The sequence below is a fragment of the Giraffa tippelskirchi genome, chromosome 13 (genome assembly GCF_054371585.1).
Source record: "Giraffa tippelskirchi isolate mGirTip1 chromosome 13, T2T-mGirTip1v1.2.pri, whole genome shotgun sequence".
NCBI lineage: Eukaryota > Metazoa > Chordata > Mammalia > Artiodactyla > Giraffidae > Giraffa > Giraffa tippelskirchi.
Genome location: NC_137287.1, coordinates 14,643,174 through 14,670,400, shown reverse-complemented (window position 1 = coordinate 14,670,400; position 27,227 = coordinate 14,643,174). Strand labels below are relative to the sequence as shown.

The following is a 27,227-nucleotide window of genomic DNA, read 5'->3' as shown; positions in this document are numbered from 1 at the left end:
ATTATGCTTCCGTGTCCTTGAAAACAGTTTGTGCAGACATCTTTGACTGTACTTCTCAGCTATTTCTTAGGATAAACTTAAAAAAAAAATAAAACAAATTTATTTATTTGGCTGTGCTGGGTCTTACTTGCAGCACACATTTCCTTAGTTGAGGCATGTGTGATCTAGTCCCTTAACCAGGGATCAAACCTGGGCCCCCTGAATCATTGGATGTGCAGAGTCTTAGCCACTGGACCAGCATGAAAGTCCCAAGATAAATTCTTGGAAGTGAAAATTCCTGGGCAAAAGCATTTGTGGCTTTTTTTTTAAGCAAAATAATATTCAAAAATCACCAAATGTCCCCGTACCTGAGTTTTCCTTATTGATGGCCACACCAGAAGACAGCTCCTTGGGTGGGAGAGAGGGACATTTTGCAAACTGCACTTCAGGGAGACACGTTCTGGGAGGCAGGTCCTCAGTCTATTCTTTGCTTTTTATAAGGTTTTGGCCAACTCTAGAAGCAGGTGGGAAAACAAAGATAACTTTGGGGTATTGACCTTGATGTGTTTGGGCCAGGGAGCTGGGTAGGGAAGCAGCCCAGGCTGTAAGAGGAAGGTCAGGCAGGGCTGTGTGCTCACTGAGCCTCCGCCCTCTTTCTTTAAGTCTGACAGACTTCTGCCTCCTACTTCTCTTTATCTGTCCTTCCTGGCTTTGGTGGCTTTCTTGAAGTCGCTCAGTGGTGCCTACAGCCTCACAGTTCCTGCTGCCCCCAGCTATGAATCACAGAATCCTTCTACTAACAGGTGTGCCTGGAGCTGGGGATCCTCGGGGGAGGAGGAGGGGAGTTTGTGAGTTTGTGAGTGGAGAGAAAGGGTCCAGAATACTTAGGAGTGAGCCTGGGGAGTGCCAAAGGGGGTTGGGGGAAGGTGAAGGGATTCACGAAGTAGAGCTAGACTGAAATGGGATGACCACAGAAGCTTGGATAAGTGACTTGGTTCATAGAGTATGCCCTGGATTTGGTTGGTCCCGTCTTCACGGATGTGGAAACTGAGGTGTAGAGAGGTGAAAAGACATATTGAAGGGTGCACAGTAGATCTTGGCTTCTCTTCTCAGAGTGATTTTTTTCTTGGATTCCGCCTCACCTCCTGTTTGTCTCCTCGTTTCCAAGGACCCAGGTGTAAATGTTTGTCAAATGACTGACTGACTGAAATGATTCAAGTTCGTTTCCTTTTTTTTGTCTGTGTTTTGTGGCATGTGGGTCAAAGAGGGGAAAGAAATGCTTGTGAGTTGCACAGGAAGGAAATTACCTAATGACATCTTTAGGAACTTACTGTTGGGCAAATCAGTGGAGTGGGAACCTAGGGTGGGGCTCAGAGAGGGGCTGAATGTACCTGTTGATGGAAATAATCAATAAACAAGAAAAGAGGTTTTTTGTTTGTTTGTTCGAGTCGAACTGAGGACTATAGCTCAGGAGACAGCCTTCTGAGAACTCGGAGGAACTGCTCCAGAGAAGCAGGGTTTTTGGCATAGTTTTATATCTTGTCAGAAGAAAGCACATCAAACAAGTCAGGGATGCATTCTTTCGAGGTTTCAAAAGACATGAAAGCCAAACAGATCATCAGGTACACAGAAAGTCGGTATGGCCTTGGCACCTGGGAAGGAAGTCTTATCATCAAAGCAGGAACAGCATTGGCATCCCAGGAAAGGAGGCATTTCATCTTTGTTTTTTTATTTTAAAATTTTTATTTAGTTTTCGCTGCGTTGGGTCTTCACTGCTGCATGCAGACTTTCTCTAGTCGTGGCAAGCAGGGGCTACTCTCTAGTTGTGGTGCGAGAGCGTCTCATTGTGGTGGTTTCTCTTGAGGCAGACCACGGGCTCTAGGGCCCATGGCTTCTGTGGTTGCAGCGCACGGGCTTAGTTGCCCTGCAGCATATGGGATCTTTCCCGACCAGGGATCAAATCTGTATCTTCTGGATCAAACCTCCTACTAGAAGATCTCTTGGAGGAGGACATGGCAACCCACTCCAGTATCCTTGGGAGAATTCCATGGACAGAGGAGCTACAGTCCATGGGGTCACAAAGAGTCAGACACGACTGAAGTGATTTAGCATGCGCAGAAGCCATAATGACTTCCCACAGCTCAATATATCAAAATTTCTTCTGTTATACCCGAGATTGGTGTTCTAAGGCCAGGAGTCAGCAAGCTGTAGTCTAGGGGCATAATGTGAGGACTCCACCCTGTGTTTTTGTACATGGGTCCCAGATGAATATTTGGAGCCATGCAATCCAGATGAATATTTATAATTGATATTATAGGAACACTAACTTTAAATCCCAATGAAGCAAAGTGTTAGTTCTCTTGCAAAATTCCATCTGTCTCATCAGCAAAATTGTATTAAAAGAATTTTTACTCAATTATTATATTTCAAATTTCCTTCATGAAAAATGCATTTTTTCTTTTCTTGAAAGTGAAAGTGTAGTCACTCATTTGGGTCCAACTCTTTGTGACCCCATGGACTGTAGCCCGCCAGGCTCCTCTGTCCATGGAGTTCTCCAAGCAAGAATACTGGAGTAGGTTGCCATTCCCTTCTCCAGGGGATCTTCCTGACTCAGGGATTGAACCTGGGTCTCCCACATTGTGGACAGATTCTTTACTGTCTGAGGCACCAGAGAAGCCCCTTCTTTTCTTACATAAATACATACATAATTAGATTCCATTTGCCTCTTGGTCCACAAAGCCTAAAATATTTACTATTGAGCCCTTTATAGAAGGCTTCCCAAGTGGCGCTAGTGGTAAAGAACTTGCTTGCCAATACAAGAGATGTGAGAGACATGGATTCGGTCCCTGCTTCAGGAAGATCCCTTGAATAAGAACATGGCAATCCGTTCCAGTATTCTTGCCTGGAGAATCCCATGGACAGAGGAACCTGGCGGGCTATAGTCCATGAGGTTGCAAAGAATTGGACACGACTGAAGGGACTTAGCATGTACCCCTTTATAGAAAGAGTGTGGTGACCTCTGCTCCAGGCTGGGACCTGGGGGAGACCCATCTCCATGTAGAGTTAGGGTAAATCCTGACAGGAAGATGCCTGGGGCAAGAGAGCAGGCTGCTTTCTTTCTTTTTTTAACCTTTCTTATTTTTAAATTTAATTTAATTGTTTGGCCAAGCTCTGTGGCATGTGAGATCTTAGTTCTTCAACCGGGATGGAACCTGTGCCCCCTGCATTGGAAGCTCAGAGTCTTAACCACCTTTTAGCTGTTTCCATATCACCTCCTGACTTCCACCCCCTTGTTCTCCCTCCAGCCTTGGCCTTATGTCATGGGTTCAACCTGGACACGGAAAAAGCAGTCATCTTCCAAAACAACGCGAGGGGCTTCGGGCAGAGCGTGGTCCAGATTCAGGGATCCCGGTAAGGGCTGCAGGGGCACTCCCTGCTGACACGCTTTCCCTTCAAGATTTAACATACCTAGCTAGGACATGGAAGCAACCTAGATGTCCATCGACTGATGAATGGATAAAGAAGATGTGGTAAATGTATACAATGGAATATTACCTAGAGCCTATTATACAGAGTGAAGTAAGTGAGAAGAACAAATATCTTATATTAACACGTACATATATGGAATCTAGAGAGACAATTACTGATGAGCCTATTTGCAGGGCACCAAAGGAGATGCAGACATAAAGAACAGACTTGTGGACACAGCGAGGGAAGGATAGAGTGGGATAATTTAAGAGAGTAACGCTGAAGCATAGGCATTACCGTATGTAAAATAGACAGTGGGAATTTGCTGTATGACTCAGGGAACTCAAACCGGGGCTCTGTGACAAGCTAGAGTGATGGGATATGCTGGGAGGTGGCAGGGAGGTTTAAGAGGAAGGGGACATACGTATACCTATGGCTGATTCATGTTGATGTATGGCAGAAACCAACACAATAATATAAAGTAATTATCCTCCAATTGAAAAAAAAAGACAACATACCTGAAAAAATAGAAATTTCCTTGATTTGCTTTTTTTCTTAGTTTATCCGAGTAATAAATTCAAAAGATATGAAAGAGTGTGATAAAAAACCTCTCCCTCCCTCTCATCCTCCAGTTGCCTCCCCAGCAGGGTCCCTGGCAAGTGGTTCCTCGTGTGTTCTTTCAGAGGTGTTCTACGCTGCATAGACCACATTCTTCTAACCCCCATCCTGCACACAATTTGTAGTACACGTTGTACTCAAACCACAGCCTGCTGCCTATTTTTGTAAATACATTTTATTGACAATCAGCCACCCCACCCCTTACTTGCCATTTATTATTATTACTATTATTGTGATTATTATTTTCTAATACTTACATTTTTTATTGGAGTATAGCTGATTTACAATGTTGTGGTGGTTTCAAATGTACAGCAAAGTGGTTTGCTTATACATGTACATATATTCATTATTTTTGAGATTCTTTTCCCATATAGGTCATTACAGAAAATTGAGTAGAGTTCATTGTACTATATACCATAGGTCCTTGTTTTGGTTATCTAATTTGTATGTGTGTTAATAGTAAATTCCTAATTTATCTCTCCTGCTTACATTTCCCCTTTGGTAACCATAAGTTTGTTTTTGAAATCAGTGAGTCTGTGTCTGTTTCGTAAGTTCATTTTTATACCTTTTTTTTTTTTTTACTGGATTCCACATATGAGTGATATTGTATATTTTTTTCTGACTTACTTCACTTAGTAAGACAATCTCTAGTCATTTATTATTTATGGCAGCTCTGGAGCACAGTAGCAGAACAGGGAGGCTGGAACACAGACTCTATAGCCTGCAAAGCCTAAAATATTTACTTTTACAAAAATAATATTTATGGAAATAATGTCATTTTTCGAGAAAAAATTTGCCAGCTTCTGCTCTAAACTGTCTTCTGCAATTTTTTTTTAAATTAGCAGAGATTGCTGATTTTACTGAATAAGTACATAAAGAGCTTCCTTGTTCTTTTTTATGCTGACATCATGTTCTATTTTTATTATTATATATTACTTGGAAATACTGTAATTTACTTTTTTGTTACATTTAAATCTCTTCTGAGCAGATATTGGATTGTTTCCAAATTTTTGCTCTATAAACAATGCTAGCATTTTGTACACAAGCAAGTATATTTTGGAAGTAAATTCTAAAACTAGGATCTCTGGATCCAAGGGTATATGTGCATATGTATTTTTAATAGATTTTTCCAGATTACCTCCTATGATGATGGCAACACTTTGCACTCGCACCAGAAATTTGTGCAAACACTTACTTCCCTACCAATTAGCCAACCCAAAGTGTTAGCAAACTTAACGATCTTTGTAAATCGAATAGGGAAGAAATGGTATCTCAATTTAGTTTTAAATTGCATTTCTTCTTTTAAGAGAGATTTATTTCCTTTTCTGTGAACACTTTTTTTCCTCCTTATCTGTGGCATTTCTCTCTCTCTCTCTCTTGTTTTTGTTTTGCCTTCTTGATTTGTGGGAGGTCTGACTACTGAGGAAATAGTCTGGGTATTCATCTTCCTCCCCCAGTTTATCATTTATTTTTTGACTTTGTTTTTGGTAATAGATCACATACAGAAATTTATTTAAAATGATGGGTGGGGGGACTTCCCTAGCAGTCCAGTGGTTAGGACTCTGAGCTTCTGTGGCAGGGGGCATAGGTTTGACCCTTGGTTGGCGAACTAGGAAAAGAATGCAAAAAACCAAAATGGCTGTCTGAGGAGGCATTACAGATAGCTGGGAAGAGAAGAGAAGCGAAAAGCAAAGGAGAAAAGGAAAGATATTCTCATCTGAATGCAGAGTTCCAAAGAATAGCAAGGAGAGATAAGAAAGCCTTCCTCAGTGATCAGTGCAAACAAATAGAGGAAAACAACAGATTGGGAAAGACTAGAGACCTCTTCAAGAAAATTGGAGATACCAAAGGAATATTTCATGCAAAGATAGGCTCGATAAAGGACAGAAATGGTATGGACCTAACAGAAGCAGAAGATATTAAGAAGAGGTGGCAAGAATACACAGAAGAACTGTACAAAAAAGATCTTCACGACCCAGATAATCACGATGGTGTGATCACTCACCTAGAGCCAGACATCCTGGAATGTGAAGTCAAGTGGGCCTTAGAAAGCATCACTACGAACAAAGCTAGTGGAGGTGATGGAATTCCAGTTGAGCTATTTCAAATCCTCAAAGGTGATGCTGTGAAAGTGCTGCACTCGATATGCCAGCAAATTTGGAAAACTCAGCAGTGGCCACAGGACTGGAAAAGGTCAGTTTTCGTTCCAATCCCAAAGAAAGGCAATGCCAAAGAATGCTCAAACTACCGCACAATTGCACTCATCTCACATGCTAGCAAAGTAATGCTCAAAATTCTCCAAGCCAGGCTTCAGCAATACGTGAACCGTGATCTTCCAGATGTTCAAGCTGGTTTTAGAAAAGGCAGAGGAACCAGAGATCAAATTGCCAATATCCGCTAGATCATCGAAAAAGCAAGAGAGTTCCAGAAAAACATCTATTTCTGCTTTATTGACTATGCCAAAGCCTTTGACTGTGTGGATCACAATAAACTGTGGACAATTCTGAAAGAGATGGGAATACCAGACCATATGACCTGTCTCTTGAGAAACCTGTATGCAGGTCAGGAAGCAACAGTTAGAACTGGACATGGAACAACAGACTGGTTCCACATAGGAAAAGGAGTACGTCAAGGCTGTATATTGTCACCCTGCTTATTTAACTTATGTGCAGAGTACATCATGAGAAACGCTGGGCTGGAAGAAACACAAGCTGGAATCAAGATTGCCGGGAGAAATATCAATAACCTCAGATATGCGGATGACACCACCCTTATGGCAGAAAGTGAAGAAGAACTAAAGAGCCTCTCGATGAAGGTGAAGGAGGAGAGTGAAAAAGTTGGCTTAAAGCTCAACGTTCAGAAAACTAAGATCATGGCATCTGGTCCCATCACTCCATGGAAAATAGATGGGGAAACAGTGGAAACAGTGTCAGACTTTACTTTTTTGGGCTCCAGAATCACTGCTGATGGTGACTGCAGCCATGAAATTAAAAGACGCTTACTCCTTGGAAGGAAGGTTATGGCCAACCTAGATAGCATGTTTAAAAGCAGAGACATTACTTTGCCAACAAAAGTCCGTCTAGTCAAGGCTATGGTTTTTCCAGTGGTCATGTATGGATGTGAGAGTTGGACGGTGAAGAAAGCTGAGTGCCGCAGAATTGATGCTTTTGAACTGTGGTGTTGGAGAAGACTCTTGAGAGTCCCTTGGACTGCAAGGACATCCAATCAATCCATCCTAAAAGAGATCAATCCTGGGTGTTCATTGGAAGGTTTGATGTTGAAGCTGAAGCTCCAATACTTTGGCCACCTCATACGAAGGGTTGACTCATTGGAAAAGACCCTAATGCTGGGTAGGACTGGGGGCGGGAGGAGAAGGGGACGACAGAGGATGAGATGGTTGGATGGCATCACCGACTCGATGAACATGGGTTTGGGTAGACTCCGGGAGTTGGTGATGGACAGAGAGGCCTGGCGTGCTGCAATTCATGGGTTCGCAGAGAGTCGGACACGACTGAGCGACTGAACTGAACTGGCGAACTAGGATCGCAAACGCCTTGTAGCATGATCCAAAAAAAAAAAACCAAACCTGTGGGATTGACTGTTTTCATTTAAAAATGACTTCTGGATGTATTATGTCCTCCTTAGAGGGACTCTTCTCACTCCAAGATTAAACATTTTCCTATTTTAAAAAAATGAAAAAAATATTTTGGCTGTGCCATACTGCAGGGAGGATCTTAGTTCCCTGACCAGGAATTGAACTCATACCCTCTACAATGGAAGTGCAGAATTTTAACAACTGGACTGCCAGGGAAGTCCCCAGACATTTTCCTGTTTGGGGACTGTACATGGACTAACTCGTTTAATCATGATAATAACTTTGAGGTAGGTACTGCAGTTCTCTGTATTTTAGAGATGAGGACATTGAAAAATAATAAGGTAATTAATTCGGTCCTTCAAAGTCACACAGGAAGTAAAGGTGGGACTAAATTTTGATTTCAGACAGTAAAACTTCAAGGCCTCTATTCCTTTCCACTCTGCAATAATGCATCCTTGCCTGACACAGAAAGAGGGAAATGCTTTCAAGTTAGGAAGGTACACTGTCTATCTTCACAATTTAGAAATTCTTGAACTTACTGAAGTGACCCTTGGGACCATAAATTCAAATGACTGGATTACGAGAATATTCCCAATAAACAAACAATGGTTAAAAAATAAAGTCCTCATTTTTTCTTTGCTGAGTCTGCTTCCTATTTGGGGGAGGTGGGGAATCCCTGCGAGGGTGGCTCCCTCACTTTTCCTCTGAGTGGCAGAACGTCCATCATTGGTCTCTTCCCTAGTTGTCATCATGTCTTATCCCTGTGGTGACCTGTTCCCCCTTTCCCTCCAGGCTGGTGGTTGGAGCCCCCCAGGAGGTAAAGGCTACTAATCAAACGGGCAACCTCTACCAGTGCGATTACAGCACGGGCAGGTGTGAGGCCATTTCCCTGCAGGGTGAGTCGTTGCTGCCCCTGGCCGGGACCCAGGGCTAGGATTCCACCTCTGCACACACCTGGACTTGTCAGGCCTTTGTCCTGGGGTCTGTGGTGGGGGGCTCAGGGGTGCAGCTCCTCAACCTCTGAGCTGTATGCAGTCACTCTCAGGCAACCCCCCTCTTTGTCCCTTTCTATGACCTACCTGCCTCTTTGGATCTGTCAGACCTCCGAATCTCCCAGGTTGGGGTGACCCCTGTCCAGCTCTTGTTGTTTAGTTGCTAAGTCATGTCCAACTCTTGGAGACCCCATGGACTGTATCCTGCCAGGCTCCTCTGTCCATGGAATTTCTCATGCAGGCATATTGGAGTGTGTTGCCATTTCGTCCTCCAGGGGATCTTCCTGACCCAGGGATTGAACCCCCGTCTCCTGCATTGGCAGGCAGACTCTACTGCTGAGCTGCCAGGGAAGCCCATCCAGCTCTTACAGAGTCCCTTCCATCCCCCATGGCTGACTATGTATATATCTGTTCTCTCAGTTCCCCCAGGGGCTGTGAACATGTCCCTGGGCTTGTCTCTTGCATTTGCTGCCAACCCTTTCCGACTGCTGGTGAGTTGCCTTGGGTCATGGGAGTGTTCCAAGGGAAGGAATTGGGGGCCCAAGGCTGCTGGGCCTGGGGTCTTGATGGGTGGAGGTGCTGGGTTGAAAGGACAGGGAGCAGAGACAGCCCCTCTCACTGTCCGTCCCCCGCCCAGGCCTGCGGCCCCACAGTGCACCAAATTTGCAAGGAGAACACCTATGCAAATGGCCTCTGCTTCTTGTTTGGATCCAACCTACTCCAGCAACCCAGGAGGATCCCAGGGGCTCTCAGAGGTGGGTACAGAGGAGCAGTGTGAGACTGGAGGGCCCTGGGCAGAACTGGGCTGAGGGGCTCATAGTCTGGGGGTTATTTATAGATCTTGGTGCAGAAGGGTGAGGAAACTGGGTTCCAGTGTTTCTCTTCAATTTTCACTCTTAAACATTCCAGGCTTTTCTTCTTCTTTTTTTTTTATTTAAGAAAATTATTTGTTTTTGGCTGTGCTGGGTCTTCATTGCTGGGCGGGGGCTTTTTTCTAGCTGCAATGAGCGAAGGCTAGTCTCTAGTTGTGGGGCTCAGGCTTCTCATTCCAGTGGCTTCTCTTGTTTCGGAGTATGGGCTCTAGCATACGTGGGCTTAGTGGTTGTGGCGTATGGGCTCACTTGCCCCGCAGCATGTGGAAACTTCCTGCCTCAGGGATCGAACCCATGTCCCCACTGGGAGGTCGGGTTCTTAACCACTGGACCACCAGGGAAGTCTGCAAATTATTTCTTATTCTTCTATGAGGTAGCTGTGATAACTCTACTTTCCCTGCCTTGAGCAGAATGAACTAAAGTTTCCCACGCCACTTTGCCCCGTGTTTTTATTTAGCTGGCGCATGGTTGTCATCTTGTCTACCTTTCATTCTCATTGCTCAGCAGAGACCTGATTAAAATTAAAAAAAGAACCCGAGTCTCTTGTACTTAATTAGTTCCTTTTCCTTTTTCCCCAGGGTGCCCTCAGCAAGACAGTGACATTGCCTTTTTGATTGATGGCTCTGGTAGCATCGACCCAGTAGACTTTGAGCGGATGAAGAGGTTTGTCTCAACTGTGATGAGTCAATTCCAAAAGTCCAAAACCTTGGTGAGTGCAAATGGGTAGGTTAGGAAACAGCCTGCCTAAGGCAGGTCCTGTCCTACTTCCTGTCCAGATGGTGACAAATTGCCTGTTGATCAGCATTTTCTTTCATGATTTGCTGTCTTGCTCTGATTAGTGCAGCTTCAGCCTTCTTCCAGCCCTCTGTAAAGCAGGCACAATAATTGATAGGGGTTTGCATGGGACATGAAACCCGTATGTCATCTCTGGCTAAGTTCTAGGGCTGAGAAGTGGGAGCTGATGGCCAATCGCTGTCCTCCTGGTCAGGCAGAAGGGCGGGATGGGGCAGAATTTGGAGGAACTTGGAGCCCAGAGTATTTCAGAATTTATGGAAAGCTTTCTGGGAGATAGCTAAGTGGGAGGAGGGGTGCCTTGTCCAGTCTAATACCAGGTGCCTGTTCCCAGTTCTCTCTGATGCAGTACTCGGATGACTTCCGGACGCACTTCACCTTCAATGATTTCAAGAGAAACTCTGACCCAGAATTACTGGTGCGGCCAATAAGACAGCTGATGGGGAGGACTCACACAGCCACGGGGATCCGTAAAGTAGTGTAAGCTCTTCCCTCTTCACTTAGGATGAAAGGAGGAGGGTTTTTTTTGGCTGAGCTTTGCAGGATAAAGACATATTGTTCAGAAAGGGCTGGGGTAGAAGGTATTTCCAGTGGATGGGACAGTCTGAGTTAGGTGTGGAGGAGAGACTGTGCCTGATATGTTCATGACATACAAATTGCGAGTAAAGGTGAGAGTGAGGGCTTCTCTGGTGGCTCAGTGGTAAAGAATCCCCCTGCCAATGCAGGAGACATGGGTTCCATCCTTGGGTCGGGAAGATCCCCTGGAGAAGGAAATGGCAACCCACTCCAGTATTCTTGCCTGGGAAATCCCTGGACAGAGGAACCTGGCGGGCTATGGTCCATAGGGTTGCAAAGAGCTGGACACGAATGAGCTACTCAGCAACAACAACAAGGCAGGGGTTAAGGGGAGGGAGGGCAAGGCTGGAGGGAGTGTAGAAAGATCAGTTTAGGCCAGGTTAGCAAGGCAACTGAAAAGCCAATGGATCTGTTGAAGTTTTCAGCAGTGGGGAGATGTACCCATATCTTGTTTTGGAAAGTTCCCTCTGATCTGTATGTGTGTGTGTGTGTGTGTGTGTGTGTGTCTGTGTGTGTCTGTGTGTGTTTAGAGGCAAGGGTAGGGGTTGAGACAAAAGTACAGGAAGATGAGCTGGAGAGCCATCAGGAGAGGTATGATGAAAGCATAAATAAGCTATGAACTTTTTAATTTAGAAGGAATAATACTCAATTAAAAAAGTCAGCCTATGCCAAAGTATATAAAAGCAATGAAGGTTTCTTTTCCTTCCACTTTCCTGTTCTTCTGCTGCCCTTCCAGATCATGGGGCACCTACAGCTCAGTGTTTGTCCCAGGGGAGCACAAGCACCTTCTAGACCGAGTCCAGTTGCATCTGTAACTGCTGATGTTCCTTCCCTGGTATCAAGCACATTTCTCTGTCTGCTCAAATTTGACTTTTCTCTCCTTTACCCTGGATAGAAGAGAACTGTTTCACAGCAACAGTGGAGCCCGGAATCATGCCCTTAAGATCATGATTGTCATCACAGATGGGGAAAAATATCTTGATCCTTTGGAGTATAGCGATGTCATCCCTGAAGCTGATAGAAAAGGGATCATTCGCTACGTCATTGGGGTAGGAAATGTGGCTCTCTGACTTGATATTTGTGTGGGTTTCTACTCAAACACACCCTCCTTTGAACTTGCAAGCATCAATAAAGTCAAAATGGGGCCAGGGTCATCGCTGCTAGCACAGATGCACCTATCTCAGCCAACTATTGTTGCAATGATGCTGTGTAACAAATGATCCCAACATTCAGTGGCTTAAAATGGTAAGTGAGTCTGTGGGTCAGGCTGGGCAGTTTTTCTGGTCCCAGATGGACTCACTCACATGTCTATAATCAGCTGCAGGCTGGTTGGTGGCTCTGCTGATCTTGACTGGGCTCTCTCCATGTCTGAGTGTTGCCATGTTTGTCTCCTGGGGCTGGGGTAACTTGATGCTTCTGTTCCATGTGTCTCTTCCTCCAGTGGGCTAGCCTGGGCATGTTCTCATGGTGAAAGCAGAGGAACAAAAGAGCAAGTAGAAATGTTGCAAGCATTTTTTCAAGCCTCTGTTTGTATCACATGTGATAACATCCAAGAGCTAAAGCAATACATGTGGCAGAGCCCAGAGACAATGAGTGGAGCAGAATACTCTGCCAGGAAGAGGAGGGCACAGCAAAGCTTTGGGGAAAGGGCTTGGATACAGGAAGGGGTAAAGGGTTGGGAGCATCAGTGTCATCAAACTACTACAGTATCTTGTATGACATAGATGTATCATCAGGGGTCCCTGGCTTGGCAAGTGGGAAACAACTTCATGTGAAGGAGAAAGCTCCCTGTCCTCTAAAGAGAGGTCAATTCCATGCCAGGAGGCATGGCACAGCAAATGGACCAAAGGCTGAATTTCAGCCCCAATTTCCCCTTTGACAGAATGTAGAGTGTACAACCTGCTCCACTGTACCTGGCAGCCCTGTCCCAGGGGCCTTCTGGTACATTCCTTCCTTGGACAGATATTTTCAGATTCTTTTTCTGTAGAATTTTCTTTGCTGGAGTAGAGTGCTACTTCCAGAAACTGTCTGATTCAACCTCTGTTTTTTGGTAACAGGTAGGAGATGCTTTTAAAAATATAAACTCTCGAAAAGAGCTCAGTACTATTGCATCCAAGCCGGCTGCTGATCACGTGTTCCGGGTGAATAACTTCGAAGCTCTGAAGACCATTCAGAACCAGCTTCAGGAAAAGATCTTTGCGATTGAGGGTAAGCTAAGGTTTTGTAGTCCTGGAGCAGCTCCAAAGGCAGCCCCTTACCCCCAGACACATATTTCCCACTAGAAACAAGGACCTCCTAGCCCTTGGCATTCTGACCCTCATCATCAACTCTCTTCTCCCTCCAGTTCTCAACAACTCTGGCCTCTTGCTCCATTTCTTTGAAATAGAAAGATCTAATTTTGCAAGTCTTGGCTACAGGCTGCAAAATTAGAGGGTAGGGGAGACAAATCCCATATGGTATTTGCCCCAAATTTGGATGTGTTGCCAACATTTGTCTGTTTGGTTCACTGCTGTATCTCCAGTGCTTAGAATAATGCCTGGTACATGAAGCATGTCCAATAAATGTTTGTTGAAGGAAAGAATTTAAAAATTGGGGGAATGTTCATGTCTGAATTTATGGTTTCTCTTGAAAATTTGAAGATTCGGCACCTTGAGGACCATATACCCGCTGGACAAAAAATAGTTGGAACCAAATAGCTACCATCTCTTTAAAAGGGGCATATGCGGCCTTCCCTGGTGGTCTAGCGGTTAAGACTCCATGTTCCCAATCCTGGGAGCCAGGGTTTGATCTCTGGTCAGGGAACAGGATCCTGCATCCATATCTAAGACCCAGTGCAGCCGAATAAATAAAAATAAATATTGAAAAGGGGCCACATGCCGACAATGGTCCATATAGTCAAAGCTATGGTTTTTCTAGTAGTTGTGTGAGAGTTGGATCATAAAGAAGGCTGAGCACCAAAGAATTGATGCTTTTGAATTGTGGTGCTGGAGAAGACTCTTGAGAGTCCCTTGGACAGCAAGGAGATCAATCCTAGAGGGAATCAACTCTGAAAATTCACTGAAAGGACTGATACTGAAGCTGAAACTCTCATACTTTGACCACCTGATGCGAAGAGCTGACTCATTGGAAAGACCTTGATACAGGGGAAGATTGAGGGCAGGAGAAAGGAGTGACAGTGGATAAGATGGTTGGAGGGCATCACAAACTCAATGGACACGAGTTTGAGCAAACTCCAGGAGATAGTGAAGGACAAGGAAAGGACAAGGACAAGGACTTAGTGTGCTGTGATTTATGGGGGTGCAAAGAGTTGGACACAGCTTAGTGATTGAACAACAGCAATACGGCTAGATAGGCAACAAAGATATAAATTATAGCCATTATCTTGTAATAACCTATAAAGGAGTATAATCCGTGAAATACTGAATCACTATGCTGTTCACCTGAAACTGACATTAATAATGTAGATTAACTATAACTTAAATGAAAAACAAAAGAAAAGCATAACAGAGGAAATGTAAAAATAAGGGGAGTGAGTTGTATGGCTCTCATCTGAGGCTCCTTTTGTCTGGTTGCTATAGCATTTGCGTTTCCAGCCCCTGTTCTTGGTTCTTCTCCTTTCTTTAATGCAGAGTGTTCCTTTCTTCACAGGTACTCAGACAGGAAGTACCAGCTCCTTTGAATATGAGATGTCTCAGGAAGGTTTCAGCGCTGCCTTCACCTCTGTAAGTGGCCTTTTGTTTAATTGGAGTTGAGGGGTGAGACAAAGTGGGAGAAGAGGTATAAAGGTTTGGGGGCTATTCTCTGTGATGGGTACCTGGGGAGGTACATCTTTCTTTCTTTTTTTAAAATTGAAGTATGGTTAATTTACAGTGCTGTATTAGTTTCTGGTGTACAGCAAAGTGATTCAGTTCTCTCTATATATATATATGTGTGTGTGTGTGTGTATTTATATTCTTTTTCAGATTCTTTTCCATTATAGGCTATAATAAGATATTAAATATAGTTCCCTGTGCGATACAGTAGGACCTTGTTGTTCATCTGTTCTATATATAGTAGTGTGTATCTGTCAATCCCAATTTCCTAATTTATCCCTTCTCCCACTTTCCTCTTTGGTAATCATAAATTTGTTTTCTATGTCTGTGAGTCTGTTTCTGCTTTGGATACAAGTTCAGTAGTATCATTTAAAAGCTAATTTATTTATGTTTGATTGTGCTGGGTCTTCATTGCTACACACGGGCTTTCTCTAGTTGTGGCGAGTGGGGGCTACTCTGAGAGCAGGGGCTACTCTCTAGTTGCAGTGCACAGACTTCTCATTGCAGTGGCTTCTCTTGTTGCAGAGCATGGGCTCTAGGCACATGGGCTTCAGTACTTGAGGTGCACGGGCTTAGTTGCTCTACAGTATGTGGGACTTTCCCAGACCAGGGATTGAACTTGTGTCCTTTACATTGGCAGGCGGATTCTTAACCACTGAACCACCAGGGAAGTCCCAGATACCTTTTCAAGTTAGTATTTTCATTTCTTTTGGATATTTACCCAGAAATATGATTGCTGGGATCATAGCGGTTTTAATTTAAAAATTTTGAGGAGCCTCCTTACTCTTTTCCGTAGTGGCTATACCAATTACTTTCCACCAACTGTGTATAAGGTTTCTTTTTTCTTCACATCCTCAGCAACACTTATTTCTTCTGTTTGTGATGACAGCCATTCCAACAGGTGTGAAGTGATAGTTCATTGTGATTTTGGTTTGCACTTCCTTGATGATTAGTGATGCTGAGCATTCTTTTCATATACGTCTTAGCCATCTGTATGTCTTCTTTGGAAAAATGTCTTTTCAGATCTTCTGCCCATTTTAAAATCAGGTTTTAAAACAAACTTTTGAGTTGTATCAGTTCTTTATATATTTTGGGTATTAACCCAAATATGAATATATGATATATGATTTGAAAATATTTTTTCCTGCTCTATAGGTTACCTTTTAATTTTGTTGTTGGTTTCCTTTACTATGTAGAAGCTTTTTAGTTAATGTAGCCTCACTGCTTATTTTGTTTTTGGTGTTAAATTCAAAGAATCATCGCCAAGACTGATGTCAAGGAGATTACTACCTATGTTTTCTTCTTGGAGTTTTATGGTTTCTGACCTTATGTTCAAGTCTTTTATCCATTTTGAATTGATCTTTATGAATAGTGTAAAGTAGTGGTCCAGTTTCATTCTTTTGCATGTGGCTGTCTAATTTTCCCAACACCATTTATTGAAGAGACTATCCTTTCCCCACTGTATATTATTCTCTCCTTTGTTGTAAATTCACTAAGTCATGTCCAGCTCTTTTGTGACCCCATGAACTTTAGCCTACCAGGCTCCTCTGTCCATGGGATTTCCCAGATAAGAATACTGGAGTGGATTACCATTTCCTTCTCTAGAGGATCTTCCCAACTCAGGGATTGAACCTGCGTCTCCTGCATTGCAGGCAGACTCTTTAGCACTGAACTATTCGGGAAGCCCATGATACATAAGAACAACATCTGTTTGGGTTTATATACATACATATATAAATGGCTCTCTATTCTGTTCCATTGACTTATGTGTCTATTTTTATGACAATATCATACTGTTTTGATTACTATAGCTTTGCAATATAGCTTGAATCCAGGAAGTATGATGCCTCTAACTTGTTCTTTTTTCTCAAAATGCTTTGGCTATTTGGGATCTTTTGTGATTCCATATAAATTTTAGGATTGTTTGTTCTATTTCTGTGAAAAATCCCATTGAGATTTTGATGGCACTGAAGCTCTAGATTTCTTAATCTTATTCTACCTTCTTTCCCAGGATGGTCCCTTGCTGGGTGCTGTGGGGAGCTTTGACTGGGCTGGTGGAGCCTTTCTGCATACATCAAAGGATAAAATTGTCTTCATCAATACAACTAGGACAGATTCAGACATGAACGATGCTTACTTGGGTAAGTAGAGAGGGCAGAGTTGCTCTAAGAAGGGGTCAGGATATGGCATAATTCAACCAGTATAGATGTCCTTGGATCTTTCACAGGCTCTTGGGATAGGTTTAAAGACAGAAATATCAAAACTTCATTTTAATTATGCTAATGAAGAGGAATGGGCTTCCCTGGTGACTCAGAGGTAAAGAATCTGTCTGCCAATGAAGGAGACTCGGGTTTAATCCCTGGGTTGGGAAGATCCCCTGGAGAAGGAAATGGCAGCCCACTCCAGTATTCTTGCTTGGAGAATCCCATGGACAGAGGAGCCTGGTGGGCTACAGTTCATGGAGTCAAAAACAGTTGGCTATGACTTAGTGACTAAATAATAACACCACTACCAACAACAGCAAATGAAGAGGAATAGAGTGCCGGGTTCAATTACCCCAACCTCACAACAATGGGCCAGCCTCATTGCCCCTACTCATGGGACAGTCCTGTTGGTGGGGGCAGAATCTCTGAGGGAAAGCACTTTCTCCTCTTAATTCATCATCTTCAGGTTATGCTGCCGAAGTCACCTTGCGGAACCGGGTGCAAAGCTTGTTTCTGGGAGCACCTCGATATCAGCACATCGGCCTGGTGGTGATATTCAGACAGAATGCAGGTGTTTGGGAGAAAAACGCTGAAATCAAGGGAAGCCAGGTGAGCGCCGAGTGTGTGCGGCACGGATGTACCAACAGAGGTACCCTGGGGACTGAGGGCTTCTATGATGGGCATCATCAGGTGCCAATGAGGCAGAGTTTTTTCCTTTTTATTAAACTTTTTATTTTGTATTGGAGAATAGCTGATGATCAATGTTGTGATAGTTTCAGGTGGACAGCAAAGGGACTCAGTCATACAAATAAGGTGTGGCAGAGTTTTGTAAAGCAGATTTCAGAGGGCTTTAAGCTAGAGAGTAGTGGGACCAACATTGGGACAAACTTGCATTTGAGAATATTGTGTCCTCACTTTTCTGATAATAGTAAATACCAACACTTGATCTGTCCAGAGCTCTCTACAAGTCTATCTGTACACAAAACTGGCATTTGATCAGTCCATAACCAGGATGAGCTTCCCTGATGGCTCAGACGGTAAAGAATCTGCCTGCAATGCAGGAGACCCGAGTTTGACCCTTGGGGTCGCAAAGAGTGGGACATGACTGAGTGATTAACGCTTTCACTTTTTCTAACAAGTAAACCATATTAGTTATTCAAATATTGAAATAATTCTATATCTGTCAATAAATAGCTGCTTCGTTGAGACATCCTCCCCCTTCTCTCTCCCCACCCTCACCATGCACTCTGGTCCCCTCACCCAGTACTCTTTGAACTTTGCCATAATCTAGCAACTATGATGTCAGACACAACCTGACTCAGAAGACTTCTAGGACCCACTTCAGCTAAGCCTGTGGTTGCTGCCTGAGCAGTCCTAGGAGATCAATATTTTGAATATCACCTGTGCAAAAACTGTTTTTAAGAAAGTGTTAGCAACTTGAATTCAGCAATCTATAAAAAGGATGATACATCATGACCAAGTGTGGTTTATCCCAGGAACATAGGGCTTGTTCAACAATGTTGCAGAAATGGGCCAATTGATTCTAAAGTTCATATGAAAATGCAAGAGACCCACAGTAGCCAAAATAATCTTGAAAAAGAAGAATTAAGTTGGAGGAGTCACAGTTTCCAATTTGGAGCTTACTTTAAAGTTACAGAAATCAAGACAGGATGGTACAGCTAAGGACAGACCTATAGATCAATGGAATAGAACTGAGAATCCAGAAATAAGCCCATATAACTCTGGCCAGTTGATTTTCAACAAAGGTATCAAGTTCATTCACTAAGGAAAAAAAGATTTTCAACAAAGATGTTGGGTTAACTGGATATCCACATGCAAATGGATAAATTTGGATCCTTACCTCACAATATACAAAAATTAATTGAAAATGGATCAAAAACCTAAATGTAAGAATAAAAGCTATAAACCTCTTAGAGGGATTCTTAGGTGAATTTTGTAACTTTAGATTTGGCAATGAGTTTTTGAACATTCCACCATAAGCACAAGCAAATATAAAATAGGTAAGTTGGACTTCATTAAATTTGAGCATCAAATTACACTGTAAAGAAAATGAAAATGGGAGAAACTATGTACAAGTCATATATCTGATAAAGATCTGGTATTTAGAATATATAAAGAACTTTTACAATTCAACAATAAAAAGACAACCTCATTTAAAAATGGGCAAAGGATTCAAACAGATATTTCTTCAGATAAGATATACAAATGGCCAATAAGAAAAGATGTTTGACATTACTAGTCCTTAGGGAAATGTAAGTCAAAAGCATAATAGAGATAGTACTAGAAAGGCTATTTAAAAGAAAAAAAAATGAAAAATAACATATGTTGGTGAGAATGTGGAGAAATTGGAACCTTCATACTTTGCTGCTGGGAATGTAAAATAATACAGTTCTTATGGAACGCAGTTTGGCAGTTTAAGTTAACTATAGATTGTTATAGTTATTGTTGTTGTTTAGTTGTTTATTTGCTCAGTCATGCCTGACTCTTTTGTGACCCCCCATGGACTGTAGCCTGCCAGGTTGCTCTGTCCATAGGATTTCCCAGGCAAGAATACTTGAGTGAGTTACCATCTCCTTCAGGGGTTCTTCTCAACACAGGGATTGAATCCACGTCTCCTACATTGGCAGGTGGATTCTTTACCGCCGAGCCACTGTGGAAGCCCCTAGATTTACAATATGACTCAGAAATTTTGCTCCTAGGTGTATACCCTTTCTCAGAATGAAAACAGTTGTTCAAACTAAAGCTTATACATGAATGTTCATAGCAACATTATTCATAATAGTTAAAATGTGGAAGGAAACTTAAAGTTCATCAACTTATGAATAGATAAACAAAATGGGGTATATCATATACTGGAATACTATCTAGCCATAAAAATATGAAGTGTTGATACATGCTACAACATGGATAAACCTTGAAAACTTTATGCTAAATTTAAAAAACTAGCCACAAAAGACCACATATTGTATGATTTAATTCACCTGAAAAGTCCAGAGTAGACAAATTCATTGAGCCAGAAAGTAGATTAGTGGTTGCCTGGATATAGAGGGAGGGGGACAGATTGGGAGTGACTTTTAACAGTGATAGGGCTTTTTCCTGGGGTGATGAAAATGTTTTGGAATTAGTGGCGGTGGTTACATAACATTGCGAATATACTGCTGCTGCTGCTAAGTCGCTTCACTAGTGTCTGACTCTGTGTGACCCCATAGACGGCAGCCCACCAGGCTCCCCCGTCCCTGGGATTCTCCAGGCAAGAACACTGGAGTGGGTTGCCATTTCCTTCTCCAATGCATGAAAGTAAAAAGTGAAAGTGAAGTCGCTCAGTCGTGTCTGACTCTTCGTGACCCCATGGACTGCAGCCTACCAGGCTCCTCCGTCCATGGGATTTCCCAGGCAAGAGTACTGGAGTGAGTTGCCATTGCCTTCTCCGGTGAATATACTAGAACCCACTAAATTTTATACTTTAAAATAATGAATTTTGTAATGTAAATTTTATCTCAATTTAAAAGAACCATTCTGGAAAAAAAGATCAATGTAATTCACCATAACAACAGACTAGAGAAGAAAAATGTAATAATCTTAATAGATATGGAAAAGAATTTGACAAAATATGTGCTTTCATGATGTTCCCAGCAAACTAGGAATTAAAAGGAACTTCCTCAACCTGAGAAAGAACATTAAAAACAACAACAACAACCTACAACTAGCATCATATTTAAAAGTAAAAGAGAACTTTTTTCCTAATTGGAAACAAGGCAAGAATATCCACTTTCACCACTCCTATTCGATATCATACTGGAAGACATAGCAAGTGCAATAAGGCAAGAAAAGAAAAGAAAAAAGAGCATGCAGAATGGAAAGGAAAAAATAAAGCTGTCTCTATTTACTGATGACATGACTGTTTGCCTGGGAAGTCCCAAAAAATCTACTAAAAAAAATTATGTAACTAGTAAGTTATTTCAGTAATTTCTCAGGATACAAGATCAACATGTAAAAATCAGTTGTGTTTCTAGGCCTGCAATGAGTATTTGGAAATTTAAATTAAAAAAAACAGTATCATTTACAGTAGCACCAAAGACCCTGAAATGCGTGCATGCATGCTAAGTTGCTTCAGTCATGTTCAACTCTTTGCAACCCTATGAACTGTAGCCTGCCAGGCTCCTCTGTCCATGGGATTCTCCAGGCAAGAATACTGGAGTGGGTTGCCAGTTACTTCTCCAGGGGATCTTCCCGACCCAGGGATTGAACCTGTGTCTCCTGAATCTCCTGCACTGGCAGGTGGGTTCTTTACCATTAGCACCACCTGGGAAGCCCAGACCATGAAATACTTAGGTATAAATCTAATAAAATGTTTATAATATCTTTATACTGAAATGTATAAAACACTGATTAGAGAAATCAAAGGCCTAAATAAATGGAAAGATATGCTGTGTTCATGGATTGGAAGACTCAATATTGCTAAGATGTTACTTCTCAAGTTGATCTATAGACACAACACAATGCCAATCAAAATTCTAATTTATTTTGTAGAATTAATGAGCTGGTTCTAAGATTTATATGAAAAAATCAAAGAAAGTAGAATATTCGAAACAGGTTTGAAAAAGATCTTAGTTAAATACTATTAGGTATTTAGTGGAAGATTCATAGACTACCTGAATTATAAGACTTCCTATAAAAGTTGCAGTAAGCAGAACAGTGTGGCAGGAATATCAGAGAAACAGAATAGGCCTCAAGTTAATGGCACCCCACTCCAGTACTCTTGCCTGGAAAATCCCATGGATGGAGGAGCCTGGTAGGCTGCAGACCATGGGGTCGCTAAGAGTCGGAAACGACTGAGCGACTTCACTTTCCCTTTTCACTTTCATGCATTGGAGAAGGAAATGGCAGCCCACTCCAGTGTTCTTGCCTGGAGAATCCCAGGGACGGGGGAGCCTGGTGGGCTGCCGTCTATGGGGTCGCACAGAGTCAGACACGACTGAAGCGATTTAGCAGCAGCAAACTCACACATATGTAGTCAATTGCTTGTCAATAAAGACACAAAGACAATTCAATGGAGAGTTCAATGGTGCTGAAACAATTGAACACCCATAGTAAGAAACAAAACAAAACCTTCTGCACATATCTTGTCAACTGATCCATGTTAAGATTAATTCAAAATAGATTATGGAGCTAAATGTAAAATCTAAAACTATTATACTTGTGAAAGAAAACATTAGGAGAAAATTTTTGTGACCTTGCATTAGTCGAAGAATTCTTAGATATAACACTGAAAACATGGCCCATGAAGAAAAAAAATGATAACTAAGAAAAGTTTTGCTCTGTTTATTAAGAGAATGAACAGATAATCTACAGACTGGAAGAAAATATTTGCAAATTTTCCTTCCTTTTTAAAAATGGCACATTTGAAATAAAATAAAATTACATATCTGACAAAAGACTTGTATCCAGAATACATAAAGGATTCTCAAAACTCAACAACAAGGAGTCAAATAATTCAATTCAAAAATAAGCAGAATATTTGAACAGACACTTAACAAAAGAAGATATATGAATGGCAAATAAGCACATGAAAGAATGTCCTATATCATTAAATCATCACAGAAATGCAAATTAAAACCATAGTGAGATACAATTGCACACCTATTAGTATGATTAACATAAAAAAGAAATAAACTTGCAATATCAAGTACTGGCAAGGATGTGTGGCAACTAAAACACCCATACATTGCTGTCAGAATGGAAAAATGGCATTGGAAAAATGACTACTTTGGAAAAGTTCATCAGTATCTTATGAAGTTCAATATACAGTTGCCATAACACTCTTAGGTATTTATCCAGGAGAAATAAAAATAGACATTCACATGAAAACCTATGTATGAATGTTTCTAGTGGCTTTATTCATAAATGCCCCAAATTGGAATCAACCTGAATATCCCTCAACTGTGTAATGGATAAACAAACTTGTGGTGCGTCTGTGCAATGGAATACTGATCAGAAGTAAATCAGAACAAATTAATGATACATGCAACAACATGGATGAATCCCAAATGCTTACTCCAGTTGCAAGAAGCCAGATCTGAAAAGCTACCTACTGTATAATTCCCTTTTTATAACATTCTGGAAAAGGCAAAACTATAGGGACAGAAAACAGATCAGTAGTTGCCAGGGGCTGATGACTGAGGAAAGAGGTTGATTACGGCAAAAGGGAATATTTTGGGGGTGAGGAAACTGTCCTGTTTGTCAAAACTCATAAAACTGTAGTAAAAAGGCTGAATTTTATTATGTGGAAATTATACCCAGTAAACTTGACCTAAAAGCAAAAAAAAAAACCAAAAACATATTGACTTTATGATGAAGCTTAAAGGCCTTTATTGAACTATGGGGGAGGAGGCAGGGACGGGGTGGGGGGCTTCCCCGATGGCTCAGCAGTAAAGAATCCGCCTGCAGTGCAAGAAACACAGGAGACATGGGTTTGATCCCTGAGTGGAGAAGATCCCCTGGAGGAGGGCGTGGCAACCCACTCCATTATTCTTCCAGGCAAGAATCTATTAAGATCTCCTGGGGAATCCAGGCAAGAGTCTCCTCTGCCTGGAGAGAGGAGCGTGGCGAGCTGCAATCCATAGGGTCGCAAAGAGTTGGACACGATTGAAGCGACTTAGCATGCACATGCATGGACTATCAGGAGGCTTCTCTCAGAGGTGTGTGGAGCAGAAATCAGACAGTAGTGAGTCATTGTCTTGATGCCATCTGCACTTTTCCTTCCTAGAACTTGCCCCACAAATTAGAAATTTCCATATACATCTCCCTTTTATCTGGTACTGTTCTCTCTTCCAACCTCCTGAACCGAAAGCCTTGAAGGCACCGTCTCCACTACCCAGCCTCACACTCAGCAAAGAGCAACCCTTTGTTTGTTGAATGAGTGAATGAATGATTAAACAGGTGATTTCTGTGGATGAATTCTACCCATTTACAGAGAACATATCTTGATATATTTTTGAACATATTTTAAAACTCTTTTAAAAGGTAAACATTATTTCTCAATATCATGCAAAAAAATTCCTGTAGCAATAGTTATTTTTCATCCAAGCCAGTTGATTCCTTGTTAGCCAGACTGCCAACTTTGATTTACCCCCTAAAGACTTCCAACATATTAAAAGGTGTGGTCTTCCAGGCTTTTCTATCCATATTTTCTTTTTTTTTTTTAATTAAAAAAATTATTTATTTTATTTTTGGCTGCTCCAGGGCTTAGTTGCAGTGCGTGGGATCTTTCATAGCAGCTCAAGAACTCTTTGTTGCAGGTGCAGGCTTCTCTCTAGTTGTGGTGTGCAGCCTCAGTAGTTATGGTACTCGGGCTTAGTTATCCCACAGCATGTGGGACCTTGGTTCCCCAACTGGGGATGGAACCTGCTTTCTCTGCATTGGAAGGCGGATTCTTAACCACTGGACTACCAGGGAAGCCCCTGTCTGTATTTTCAAATCCAACTTCTTTGCTACCTTGATCATCTTCCTGGAACATGGTTTAGGGTGAATCCTCACCACCACCCATCAACTCTATAACAGGCTCTTCAGCTGGCAGTACATTCAAATAAAGATTGATCATGAAACGGTGAGGATCTCATCCACTCCAAAGGGCCTTCTTCAGCAGGTGTGATTTTATGTCCCAGGGAGAAAACCTCCATGCTCTGTTTCAGGTGGGAAGAGGTATGTGATCTTGGCCTTATCTCTTTCAGGTCGGCTCCTACTTTGGGGCCTCCCTCCGCTCCGTGGATGTCAACAGAGATGGCAGCACCGACCTGATCCTCATTGGGGCCCCCCATTTTTATGAGCAGATGCGAGGGGGCCAAGTGTCCGTGTGCCCGTTTCCCCGGGGGGTGAGTAGTGATGAGACCTGGGCTGGGTGGGTCTGGGTGTGGGATGGAGGGGTCGTCTGGGGTGGGACCTGACACTATTTTTGTTCTGCAGAGAGCTAAGTGGCAGTGTGGTGCTGTCCTGCGAGGGGAGCCAGGCCACCTCTGGAGCCGCTTTGGGGCAGCCCTGACAGCGCTGGGGGATGTGAATGGGGACAGGCTGGCAGATGTGGCCATTGGGGCCCCGGGAGAGCAGGAGAACCAGGGTGCTGTCTACCTGTTCCACGGAACCTCAGAACTGGGCATCAACCCCTCCCACAGCCAGGTGAGGCCGGGTCATCTGTCCCTTTCTAAATCAACATTCCTGCAGCTGCCAGTTCAGTTCTCCCAGAAGCCCTTTTCAGAACCTTCAAAAATAATACACACTTCACAGAAAAAATTCATTCTGACCACAACTAGAGGAGGTGCACAGGGCCAGCATCACTGCTGCCACTTTACAGGAGGGAAGATGAAGGCTCAGAGGTGATGAACGGTGAGCCGGAAGCGTTAGGATGTAAACATTCCTTTCCTCTGAATCTCAGTCTTCGTAGGATGACCAATAGACCTGGTTTGCCCCACATCTGTCCTGGTTTGGGGCTTCCCTGTTGGCTCAAATGGTAAAGAATCTGTCTGCAATGCAGGAGACCCAGGTTCAAGCCCTGGCTTGGGAAGATCTCCTGGAGGAGGAAATGGCAACCCACTCCAGTATTCTTGCTTACAAAATTCCATGGACAGAGGAGCCTGGTGGGCTACAGTCCATGGAGTTGCAAAGAGTCAGACACGACTTGAGCAACTAACAGTAACTAAGTAACCTCCTGATTTTAGCAGTGAAAGTCTCACAACACAGGAAGTCCTATGGTTGGTCATTCTACCAGGACTGCATGCTTCACGGGTGTGTGACCTGTGTAATCACTCAGGGTTCCTCTCTCAGAAGGGTACTGTGCTTAGATTAATGCTCTGCTCTGGCCATCTTGAAATTCTTAACAACTTTTGAATGAGGAGTCCTACATTGTTTTCCCTCCATGGGGTCCTGCAAATTGTGTAGCTGATCCTGATGGCTGGTCACTTGAAATGTTGATTGCCACAGCTGGTTTCCTCCTGAAGAGGCTCCTTCTTTCCTGCCAGATGAAGCCCGCTGTCTAGAGGGACTCCCATAGTCTGGCTTTCTCCCTTACAGCCCACTGAGGCCATCCAGTCTTCTGGTCTCTGACTTTTTTCCAGCATTCCCCCCCAAAATTTTTCTTATGTCCTTTCTCTGTTTCTTCATCATTCCTGCCAAATCCCTCACAAGGTTCAACCCCAATAACATCACCTGAAGTTCTTAAAAAATGGGTGCCTAGGCCCTGCCAGTAGGGGTTCTGATTTAATTGGTCTGAGGTCAGGGCTCCAGGGCTTCCCAGGTGGCACCAGCAATAAAGAACCCATCTGCCAATGCAGGAGACATGGGTTCGATCCCTGGGTCAGGAAGATCTCTTGCAGGAGGGGATGGCAACCCACTCCAGTATTCTTGCCTGGAGTATCCCATGGACAGAAGGGCTTGGTGGGCTACAGTCCATAGGGTGGCAAAGAGTCAGACACGACTGAAGCACTTATGGACAGAGGCCCAGGCATCAGTAAAAATTTTCCATTTTATTAAGAAAAATTTCAATGTACAGTGAACATCCATGTATTTCTAAGCTAAAATCTATGAATATTTTACTAGATTTACTTTTTCACATCTCCATCCTTGTATTCATCCTTTTCTACCTGTTCATCAGTTCATCACATTTTAAAATGCATTTCAAAGTAATTTGCAACACCAGTCCAGCTTCACCCCTAAATACCTCACCATGTATATCATTAACTAGAATTTAATATTTGCTTACCGTATTTTTTTTGTTTTTCTTTTTTTTTTTTTTTTTTTTCTTTTTGCTTACCGTATTTTTAAGATAAAATGTATAGACAGGAAATGCACCGATCTTTGGCCAGTCAATGAATTTTGAAAAATATAACCCACAATCCTGGGAATTCTCTGGCGGTCCAGGGGTTATGACTCAGTGTTCACTGCCGTGGCCTGGGTTCAATCCCTGATTGGGGAACTAAGATCCTGAAAGCTGTGCGGTGTGACCAGACAAACAAAAACCAAACAAACAACCCCCAATAATTCTACGAAGATACATGCCTATAAAATTCCACGGACAGAGGAGCCTGACAGGCTACAGTCCATGGGGTTGCAAAGAGTCGGACACGACTGAGCGATTTCACTTACTGTACTGAACATCATTATCACTTTAGAAAGTTCCTACCTGTCCCCTCCGTCAATTTCTGACCCCACTCCATCCTAGAGGAAGCTACTGTTCCAATTATTTTCCACCATAGATCAGTTTTGGCCATTCTACTGTATGGACTATTATGCTATGTCAGCCCTAGTAT

At 42.7% G+C, this 27,227-nt stretch overlaps 1 protein-coding gene across 3 annotated transcripts in view; it reads left to right on the top strand.

Moving 5' to 3' along the window:
• The window catches only part of ITGAM (integrin subunit alpha M), a 72,710-nt gene that overhangs the window by 31,403 nt on the left and 14,080 nt on the right, over window positions 1–27,227 (top strand). For 2 of the 3 annotated variants that reach the window (XM_081558193.1, XM_081558192.1), the window contains exons 2-14: window positions 3,285–3,390; window positions 8,453–8,556; window positions 9,073–9,143; window positions 9,290–9,407; window positions 10,103–10,233; window positions 10,651–10,796; window positions 11,788–11,941; window positions 12,950–13,100; window positions 14,541–14,614; window positions 16,716–16,845; window positions 17,375–17,517; window positions 24,660–24,800; window positions 24,892–25,101. In XM_081558193.1, coding sequence (XP_081414319.1) covers window positions 9,093–9,143; window positions 9,290–9,407; window positions 10,103–10,233; window positions 10,651–10,796; window positions 11,788–11,941; window positions 12,950–13,100; window positions 14,541–14,614; window positions 16,716–16,845; window positions 17,375–17,517; window positions 24,660–24,800; window positions 24,892–25,101 — 1,449 coding nt within the window. In that variant the 5' untranslated portion in view covers window positions 3,285–3,390; window positions 8,453–8,556; window positions 9,073–9,092. Of the gene's footprint in view, window positions 1–648; window positions 783–3,284; window positions 3,391–8,452; window positions 8,557–9,072; window positions 9,144–9,289; window positions 9,408–10,102; window positions 10,234–10,650; window positions 10,797–11,787; window positions 11,942–12,949; window positions 13,101–14,540; window positions 14,615–16,715; window positions 16,846–17,374; window positions 17,518–24,659; window positions 24,801–24,891; window positions 25,102–27,227 lie in introns of those variants that run through there. The other variant, XM_081558191.1, reaches the window with a different exon arrangement.